The 10,878-nt window shown below is 40.8% G+C and overlaps 1 protein-coding gene across 1 annotated transcript in view; it reads right to left on the bottom strand.

Annotated features, from left to right (window-relative positions):
* Positions 1-4,535: 4,535 nt before the first annotated feature.
* The window catches only part of SRSF3 (serine and arginine rich splicing factor 3), a 10,440-nt gene continuing 4,097 nt past the window's right edge, over positions 4,536-10,878 (bottom strand). The window contains exons 3-6 of the mRNA XM_008050010.2: positions 10,195-10,329; positions 8,016-8,054; positions 7,650-7,736; positions 4,536-7,491 (exon numbers count right to left, since the gene is read on the bottom strand). Coding sequence (XP_008048201.1) covers positions 7,464-7,491; positions 7,650-7,736; positions 8,016-8,054; positions 10,195-10,329 — 289 coding nt within the window. The 3' untranslated portion in view covers positions 4,536-7,463. The remainder of the gene's footprint in view (positions 7,492-7,649; positions 7,737-8,015; positions 8,055-10,194; positions 10,330-10,878) is intronic.

Genomic DNA, 10,878 nt, shown 5'->3' on the forward strand with positions numbered 1-10,878 from the left:
CAGGTCGAGGCTGCAGTGGCCGGGAGTGGCCATTGCACTCCAGTCTGGGCGACAGAGTGAGACTCCAACTCAATCAATCAATACCTTTCCTTACATCTACCTCCACTGAGAATTAATCAGAATCATCTGAGGAAAAGAAATTTTCTTCCAGGTCAACAAACTGACTGCCGAAGCTGATGGACAATTTAATAGCTTCAACCACCAAGTCACCCATTACTTAAACATTTACTTAACCCAGATCAGTATTTTTCCAACTCAATGCTCCTCCTTCAAAACTAGACAAGAGAAAAGGGGTTTGTGGTGAAGGCTGGCCTGGGTTCTGAAAAACACTACCTACTTAGTAGAACCTATAATGCTGAAAAGAACATTTTCTGTCCTCTTCTGACACTCTTAAAGTGGTTCAATATCATATACTGAAAATGGCTCTACTGGCCAGGCGCTGTGGCTCATGCCTGTAATTCCAAAACTCTGGGAGCCCAAGAGTTCAAGACCAGCCTGGGGAGCATGGCAAGACTCATCTCTACAAAAAATACAAAAAAATTAGCCCGGCATGGTGGTGCACCTATAGTCCCAGCTAAGGATGGCTTAAACCCAGAAGTTCAAGGCTGCAGTTAGCTGTGATCTTGCCAGTGCTCTCCAGTCTAGGATACAAGAGAGAGACCCCAACGCAAAAAAGAAAGGCTCTGTTGTTTGGCAGAGATGCTCCTTAGCCTTCTCATCATTCACTCCAACTTAAAGCAGATGACTTCTCCCAACCTCATTCCTTGAAGCCAATTTCATGTTAATTGGACTGCTATGGCTTGCCAAAAGAAGCTCAACTAAGACTTCCAGTTCAGCCAATTCTTTGTCCCCATTAAGATCCAGAAAACCATCCGGGCTCAGTGGCTCAGCCTGTAATCCGCACTTTGGGAGGCCGAGGTGAGTGGATTGCCTGGGCCCGCAGGTTCGAGACCCGCCTGGGCAACTTGGCGAGACCTCATCTCTACAATAAATAAAAAACTACCCGGGCGTGGGAGCGCATGCCTGTAGTTCCAGCTACTTGGAAGACTGAGGCGGAAGGATCGCCAGAGCACAGCAGGTCGAGGCTGCAGTGGCTGGGAGTGGCCACTGCACTCCAGTCTGGGTGACAGAGTGAGACTCCAATTCAAAAAAAAAAAAAAAAAAAAGATCCAGAAAACCACAACAGCTGCAACCAGCCATTTCATTAATGCACTCTCAAACTCCCAACTCCCTGGTTCTCCTCACTGCACCAAAGCTGGGCAGGTTACCCCACACCTGCTAATTAGAAAGCATGGCCAGCCATGTGTGGTGGCTCACACAATACCACCAGCACTTTAGGAGGCAGAGGCAAGAGGACTGCCCGAGTCTATGGGTTTGAGACCAGCCTGAGCAAATTGGCAAGACCCTGTCTCTACAATAAATCAAAACATTAGCTGGGCGTGGTAGCCCACACCTGTGGTTCTAGATACTTGGAAAGTTGAGGCAGAAGGGCTGCCTGAGCCCAGCAGGTCGAGGCTGCAGTGGTTCTCAGTATGCCGCTACACTCCAGGCCTGGGCAAATTCCCAACTCAAAAAGAAACTAAAAAAAGTACAGCTGAAGGAAATTCAAAAACATCAGATTGGCTTCACTCCAAACTCATAACTTAATCTTTTCAGTCTACAAAATCTAATGGTTTACATTCTCACAACTGCTTCTAAATTACTCTTAGATGAAGGCATTCATTTCTTCCTCCTTACCCGTCTTCTGTCTTTTCTAACATTTGAATGTGAGTTTTCCTTTTAGTTCTCCAGCAATTTGTCAGCTGCCTCTGCTCACTTCTTTTGCCCTGCTATCAGGTTTTAAGACTATCAGATTTTAAGACCCTCAGCTAAAGATTATCTGCCACCTAAATCCAGGTCCAAGAGTCCTCTCCCATAGGGCATATAAAGCCCTACACAGCCAACACCTAATTAAACCTGAAACTAGCCAGGCTTGCTGGCTCAGCCTGTAATCCCAGCACTTTGGGAGGCTGAGGTGAGTGGATTGCCTGAACCCGCATGTTCAAGACCCGCCTAGGCAACTTGGCAAGACTTCATCTCTACAATAAATCCAAAAATCAGCCGGGAGTGGTAGCACACGCCTTTAATTCCAGTTAATCAGAAGGCTAAGGCGGAAGGATCGCCAGAGGCCAGCAGGTTGAGGATGCGGTGGCTGGGAGCGGCCACTGCATTCCTGTCTGGGCGACAGAGTGAGACTCTAACTCAACAAACAAACAAAAAAACAAAACAAAACAAAAACCTGAAACTGGGGCAAAGATGAATTATTCAGTCAAATGTCACAAAAGCCTCAACTTGAACTCCAAACACAAATATTATATGTTCTTTCTAGACATTAAGCTGTTATTGTGACTTATCACTGTACCCCATTCCTCACTAAATGCCTGTCACGAACTTTGCCACGTGGGTAAAGCGTGAAACAATTAAATGACAAATCAATATAATTTGCAAAGTACTCTCATTGAAAACATGGGTAGGCTGGACACAGTGGCTCAAGCCTGTAATCCCAATACTTTGGGAGGCCAAGAGGAGAGGACTGCCTGAGCTCAGGGGAAGGGTTCGACACTAGCCTGGGCAACTTGGTGAGATCTTGTCTCTACAATAAATAAAAATTAAGCCAGGTGGGACAGGTAGCACGTGCCTGTAGTTCCAGCTACTTGGAAGGCTAAGGTGGAAGGATCACCAGAGCCCCAGCAGGTCAATGCTGGGGTGGCCCTGAGTGTGCCACTGCACTCCAGCCTGGGCAACAGAGTGAGAGACCAACTTAAAAAAAAAAAAAGAAAAGAAAGAAAATGAAAGCATGGGTAGTTTTACCTAAACTAAAAATAAATTTCTGGCTGGGCATTGTGGTAGCTCACACCTATAATCCCAAAGTGAGAGGACCAGCCTAGGCAGCATAGTTGGACCTCATCTCTAACAAAAAACAAGTAAAAATAGATTCCCTCATTATAACAAGATTCTGGACTGGGTTCTGAAAAGTTACCAGCTGTCTGAGCTTAAGATTAAAAAATTGTTTCCCAAAGTTCTTCCAAAAGAAACTTTACAGCCGGGCTCGATGGCTCAGCCTGTAATCCCGCGCCTTTGGGAGGCTGAGGTGAGTGGATTGCCTGAGCCCGCGGGTTCGAGACCTGCCTGGGCAGCGAGACCGCATCTCTACAATAAATCAAAAAATCAGTCAGGCATGGTAGCGCATGCCTGTAATTCCGGCTACTTAAAAGGCTCAGGCGGAAGGATCGCTGGAGCCCAGCAGGTCGAGGCTGCGGTGGCCGGGAGTGGCCACTGTACTCCAGTCTGGGCGACAAAGTGAGACTCCAACTCAAAAAAAAGAAACTCTACAGCTCAACATTTACAGTGCTCCACTTTTTTTTTTTTTTTGAGTAGGAGTCTCACTCTGACTCCCAGGCTGGAGGGCTGTGACACCCTGCTCAAGGCCACTACAGCCTCAACCTGCTGGGCTCAGGCAGTTCTTCCACCTCAACCTTACAAGTAGCTGCAACTACAGGCACACACCACCATGCCCAGCTAATTTTTTTATTGTAGAGATGAGGTCTTGCCAAGTTGCCCAGGTTGGTCTTGAACCCATGGACTCCAGCAATCCTCTCACCTTGGCCTCCCAAAGTGCTGGGATTATTTATAGGTGTGAACCACCAATGCCCAGCCTACTCCACTTTTTTTATACTCACAATTTCCACTTCCTTTTCCAAATGACCAATACAAATTGTAACTGCCCTCTATGCCCAAGGCTTATAATAGCACTCAGCAACTTCAATGTCCCTCTTGGCTTGGATTTTGGGTCTTTCTTCATCAAAGGATGGTAAGTCACCTCAGATGAAATACAAATAAAGTATACATAGAAACAAAGGCGCCCAATCTCAAGTGAAAAAGGCTTTAAAGAGAAGCCTTTCAACCTACAGACTACTTTCCTGGAAGGATTAATTTTGCTGTGGAAATAAAGTATAACATTCTCCATCTCAGGACATCTCCAAATTATATAGCAAGGAAGCACAGTATTGACGTTTTGAGAGTTCCACTTGCTCAAGACACATGTAATAACTTGTAAAGACAGTAAACGGCCACATTCTAAGACTTTTATAGTAAGACAAAAACACAATGTCTTATGTCAGACTTGAAAAACTAAAGATGAGAAGCAATGTTCTATACACATTTAATGTGTTAAACATCTGTGGTTACTGCTATGCGTTTCAGATAATTAAGAGCAAGTACTAGAATACTAAATGAGAAAATCTAAATATTGCACTATAAATTCCTAAAATCTAACAAGGGAAAACTTCCATGGACAAAACTAAACAGTTATACTAGATTTATCAAAATAGGTTTCATTGACCCTGGTCTCAGAACCTCAAAGGTGTTACAGCTGAATTCTTTTTCAGGTATCCAATGTATCCTTAATGAAACAAAATAAAGAGAATTAGTGTGGACATACAAAATCAAATTCAACACTACGGGATTATCTAGATAAAAATATACTTCCAACCCAATTTTTCTTCAACGACTTTAATTATAAATCTTTCATGTTCTCAAAAAGATGGAAAACCAGAAGGCAACAGTCTGGCAGTACAAAAATATACAACTGGAAGAGATTACCAACAACTAAATCCAATTCAGGATTCTGAAAAATGCATGTTTAGACAAAGTACTACACCAGTGGTACTTATACATTTATGTAACTAGGGCTGTTTACCACCTAGAACTCTTCCAAATTACATGGAGTTAGATAGATCACCCTGAAAAACTAAGTCAATGAACCTGTAGTTACACTATTTTGAAACATCATTCCTAATGAGTAAGTACTGTAATAAAATGAATATCCAGATATGGGTTTGAATGTGACCCCCCCCCACGGACTTCAGTCTAATACAGAGGAGATACCATCTACACATATGATCTTTATAAAAATGTCTAAGATACTCAAACATATAAACCACAGATACAGGGTATCTATGTCTAGTGAAACTAAGTTTCTCTTGCTCAATGATGTTTTTCAACTTTCTGTTTAAGACATGGAGGTCAGAATCAACCCACAATTGAGAACTACAGAGCAAGCTAAATATTCTTGAAAGCATAAAATCCATCTATAATCCTTAGATACGTTTCCTTAAATTATCACCAGGTGTTAACAGTGACCTCCCAGTGAACACCTTAGTCATTAACACCACGTCAAATTTGTTTTGTGACTCTTTTTAGAATTACACTCAAACTTAGAAGAGGAACAAGACTAGCTACTGTGACCTGCAATTTTAGATACTCCAGGAGCTTTACAACATCCCAATAGCCACAATCAAAATGTGTAATTCAAGGTTTTAACAATTACAATGCTTCAAATTTTCTACAGCCATAAAAATCGAGCTGGGGTTCCAGTTAATCTAACTGCAAGATTGGACTGCAAATCACTAAGTCAGGATAGCTCCCTGATGAGGTCAGCTTTGTATCAGAATTCTGTATTAATTCTCTATTAGCCACATTAAACCCAACATCAATTGTCCGTTTTTACAGAAATTCTTCCAATTTTAGACTCTGTAAGCAAGTTGTATACTGCCCAAGAAGTCCATATAAATAAGTGTCCATTTAAAGAGCAGTGTAACTGACATACTAGACTGCTTCCTTAACTTCTTAGATCTTGACTTGTTCCTAACAAGACCAGGCTTAAGGCTATGGGAAAATGGCAAAAATCAGGCCCAAAGCCAGGGCTCCTAGTAAATCAACAGGCAGTCTCAAGGGTGCCCTCTGGGAACAAGTCCAACTGTAAGGCTCATACTGAAGCTTCCTGACACCAATTGTCCCCTCCCTTGTTGACTTTTGTGTGAAAAGTTACTAGGACCACTGGCAATAACTGGTTTAGGACCTTAAACTATCCTTACAGATTGAACTCTTAATGCAATGACTTATCTTTCCTATTAAAGACAAAGTACAGGATACCCAAAACTATCTTGAAAGAACTATTTAAAGGAAACTAAGCCACAAGACTGTTGCATTATGATTTAATCTACTTGCACAAAAATTTGAAATTACAATTCCTCCCATTTTCTAAGAGGAAGATTATGCATGCCTCCATATTCAATTCTGCACTGTTACATTTGAACCATATTGTGAACTTTACATGATGGATCAATTTAGAATTCCCATGCAACACCTCAATTATAAATGGAAGCAATTTTTAAAACTGTGGAAAGTTTTCATGCTAAAGATAAAAGCCATTTTTTTAATGGGCAACTTACTTTGGGTTACAATGTACCAGGTTGCTGTTATACTTAAAATGTTGATCTCTAAGTATCATGGACTCTGAACTGGCTTGTACTGCTAAAAAAAATGGGTGGGTAACTATTAACAATCATTTAGGTGACAACTATTTCACTTCAGAAGACTAACCATAGTGCCTCTCGGTTCTGTTTCTTATAAAATAAGAATTGTGTAACCAACTGCTTCCCATGGGATAAGAACAATGGTAACAGTGGGTTCAGCTGACTATTACACAATTATGCTAACTATTTTATTAATTCAAAAGCACTTTACAAGAAAATATAAGTATGGCTTCCAATAGGAATGTTTATACCTGGACTTGGTACCAAGCTCACAGATTTGAGTTTGCAAGGAAAAACAGGCTTTCAAGTTAAACAACAATTTGTAACCAAAACTTTAATCCCAAGGATTCTCACAAAACATATTACAAATGACAGCATTGAAGGAAAAAAAAAAAATCTTGCACAGTAACTCAAAGTTCAGCTCTACAATGTACCCTTAAACTAGCAGGACATTGGTATTTTGAAATATCAAATTTCCAAATGAAGAATATTACAGACAGCCATGTATTTATATACAGCAATCACACAGGAACTTACAACTTAACGCAAAGGTAAACTTTCTTCAAATTTATCAGATTCTATATCAATTCAGCAACCTCTGTCCAGGATAAAAACTAGCTGGATTTTTCAAAAACCTCATTGTTTAATGATGCAGCTTTTATGTTTTCCTGCTGGCCTGTTTCACAGCAGTTTTTAAAGACTGCTTGTTCAGCTGCATACTATATCCCAGCTATGGAAATAAATTTTAGTTAAATTTCTGCCAATTTTGTTTCTAAATTAAAAAAAAAAAAAAAAAAAATCACACTTCAGCTGGGCAGAATTTAGAGGTTTATCACCAGTCTGCATAACTGAAGTTCCATGCAAATCCATTTTTGCTTAAGGGAACATTGTAAAGTAACAATTCTTGGTATTACATGCCTCATATGATCCATTTCAAACCATAGAGTTTGCGTGTCACTGTTCCAAGAGACAAACAAATCTGAACAGCTAAAACATCTTAAAAATGCACCAAACTTATGAAGTCTCAAACAAAACTTGAATTTTCTGTACATACTCCTGTCAAATGAAGTTATTTCCTGTACACCACTTCTCTTGCAAACTGGTCTTCTATTTCCTTTCATTTGACCTAGATCGGCTAAAAAAAAAAAAAAACACAAAACACAACTTTACTTCTGGAACTCAGTTAACAGTGACATCATCAAAACAGATTCTCAAGGTTATCATTTAGAAGAAAAGACCTAAATAAATTATATATGCAAGGTCTCACATAGCTCAAATCATTGAAGATCTTACCTACGAGACCTAGAGAAGGATCGGGACGGCTTATGATTTCTCTCCCGGGACAGTGATCTCTCTCTTCTCCTATCTCTAGAAAGGGACCTAAACCAGAGAAAGAACATTAGAGCCATTCAGGTATAATTATACTCAAATATTTTTAAAGAAGTCTTTGAAAACTTAAAGCTGGCTCATCCTTACACAACCAACACTGGCCCAAGCCTGGGCAAGAGACTCCAGACACCTCCCCCCCAAAAGGTGCACATTCTTAAAATAATAAAAAAAACAAAGTCAAGGTCTATTTCCATTAACCAAAGCATTTGGATAACAGCTTAGGAAGAGCAGAAACTGTCATTTTTGAGAAAAAAATGTAAAGTTATTTACCTGCTCCGGCTGCGAGAAAAGCTTCTCCTTCTTGGAGATCTAAAAGCAGAAACAGGAAAATTAGGCTAATCATCAACTAGTATTTATGGCGTGAGGCATTTCCCAACTTTTCAATTTCACTGTTGGGCCCAGTGAACGTGCCGAAGAACTGGCACCCATCATCCAAAAAAAAAAAAAAGAAAAGAAAAAAAGGGCACAGAAGGATTAAGGAACAAAAAGCTCAAGTGAAAAGCAGTATTCCAACCATGGATTCACTTTAACAAAGAATGCTTCACAGCAGATCTGTCCAATGCAAAACTTCATGTCAAACTAACTTCACTACCCAAACACCACACCAAATTGTAGTCCCAAGTAGTTCCAAAAACAGTACCATAAACCAGTATTTGGAACCCATGCAAACCTATAAGTCCATGACAAGACTTAGGTACCAGGTGGATAGTGTAACTCTGTGAAAACGCGCTAGGTGTAAATATCGATGCCATTAAGTGCTACATTAGAACTGATCGTCACATTTAAGAGTGTGTTTAGGCTTAACAAAATTACCTTAGCTTGGCCCACACTTCACCCCCAAAATTTTGAACACTGTTAGTAAAACCATTTAAAGGTGATAGGATTCAACAAAATTTTGCCAGAAAGGAAAGCTAAATCTGTTAGAGATATTAAAATTTTTAGTTTGGCATCTCACACATGCAAATAAGTTTCACTTGAATGTCTAGTTACATTATGAGCTCCCTATCACCCTTAAAAGTTTTTTCAAGCAATATATATGTACGTTACCATTCAATTATGCACAGCCAGCCTTTGATCCAGAAAAAAGAATTACTTTAAGCCGCTTACTCCTTATTTTAACCAGCAGTAAACTGTATAAGCAGGAAAAACTTACTAGTTTTGGGTTTCAACAAGCTAGAAATGGTGAGGTGAGGCTGCCGGACTGACGGCCAGGAAGAATTTGCTGAAAAGGTTTTGCCAGATGTTGCGTTGGATTTAGTTGGTTGGCGAAGGGGGTGTTGTGGATTTTTCCTGCTTTTTTGTTAGCCGAAGGCTGCTGCTGTAGATGTTGTGAAGACATTTGGTAAATAAACAGCTGAGCTGATTGGCCAGGAATGTGTGGGCGGTCGAGGTGGCTGCTGCCGATTTGGTTAAGGTTGGAGAGAAGGCTGAGAGAAAACAGCATGCTCGGGAACCAAAGGGCGGTGCAACCTGACGACTGGCCAGCCTGGGTCATGTGAAACGACACCAGCCAAGCTGAATGGGGCGCGCTGGTCACATGACGCTGAAAGGGCTAGTTGACTGGCTAATGCAGATTCAGAGGGTGGTGAGAAGAGACATGATGGTGACTCTGTAACGGGGTTCATTTTTATTAATAGATGGACCAAAAAGCACAAAAAAAAATGAAAAACAAGCCATCAGTACAACCATCTATTAGCTAACAAATACTCTTTTATTATGATGGGCAACAGTGTGTTGTTGTTTTTCAAAATAGCAAAAGGGGCAAGATTTTGAACTCCTATCTCCTAGAAGGACTTCACTCACCTGTAAGAGGTAAATTTAGTCCTACAGAAACTACTGGAGGTTTGAGGAGATGTGGAGTTAGCACCCAGACAATACTGCCTGGTCCAAGAATGATGTCATTTCCAATTATAAAAAAACTGAATTCTCTCCTATTTGGGATTGAAGAACAGATGACTGGGATTACTTCTTTTTTAGCCCCCTTTATTGGTCAGTGACTTAAGTTAGTTTCAGAATGATTTCTACTTTACCAGTTGTAACATTAAAACAGCTGCCTGTTTGATCAATATTACAATTGTGCTAGTAGTAGAAAACACATTATTTGTGAAGAGCTAGAGTTGAATGTAATGTTTGTCATTATGGAGTCAAGAAATGGAAAAAGGCCTAAACTGAAGTATAAGGGAAGACTTGGAAAGATGCAACTAGAAGATGAACTAGAAGACAGATCCAAGATAGAAGTTACTGACTACCAACATGAACAGTGACCTAAAGACAAAAGCCAACACTCAGCACAACTCACATACCCCAAACTACACCCAACAAATATTTCATAGAAACCTTTGATTCTTCAAAGTTTATAACCCACCAACAAACTTTTTTAAGAGAAACACCTGCTCCTACTAGCTACTCCATCACACGGATACCTCTAAACACACTCACTCTCAAGTACCTGCGGCGAGGTGGAGGGCTCCTCCTACGATAGTCATCCCGAGGACGACGACCCCAAGAGGGAGGTGGGCCACGATTTCTACTTCTTTTCTCACCATTCGACAGCTCCACTCTTACACGGCAGCCACATAGCGTTCTATAAAGGGGAAGAGACATCAAATGTAAAACAGTCTAACTTTCTGAGATGCGTATTAAAGCAAAAGGTGCTTCCAAATTAGCTACTTTGCAAAAACACATCTGAATGCCTGTACAATTTTTTAATACCAGTTTCAGTTCCCTCATTTTTACTACTCTAAAACAATCAATCTTGTCTCTAGTTTTCATTTCAAATTAAATGTGCAGTTTATTTTGTTTTTGTAGAGACAAGGTCTCACTATGATGTGCAGGCTGGTCCCAGAACTCCTGGCCTCAAGCAAACTCCCACAGTGCTGGGATTACAGGTACGAGTCACTGTGTCTGGCCTAAATGTACAATTAGATGTGACTATTTTTTTTTTTTTTTTTTGAGTTGGAGTCTCACTTTGTTGCCCAGACTGGGGTGCAGTGGCCGCTCCCGGACACCGCAGCCTCGACCTGCTGGGCTCCAGCGATCCTTCCACCTCCGCCTTCCACCGTAACTGGAACTACAGGCGCGCGCTACCACGCCCGGCTAATTTTTGATTTATTGTAGAGATGAGGTCTCACCA

Source organism: Carlito syrichta, unplaced genomic scaffold (assembly GCF_000164805.1).
Source record: "Carlito syrichta isolate Samal-C Ts95f unplaced genomic scaffold, Tarsius_syrichta-2.0.1 Scaffold142900, whole genome shotgun sequence".
Lineage (NCBI taxonomy): Eukaryota > Metazoa > Chordata > Mammalia > Primates > Tarsiidae > Carlito > Carlito syrichta.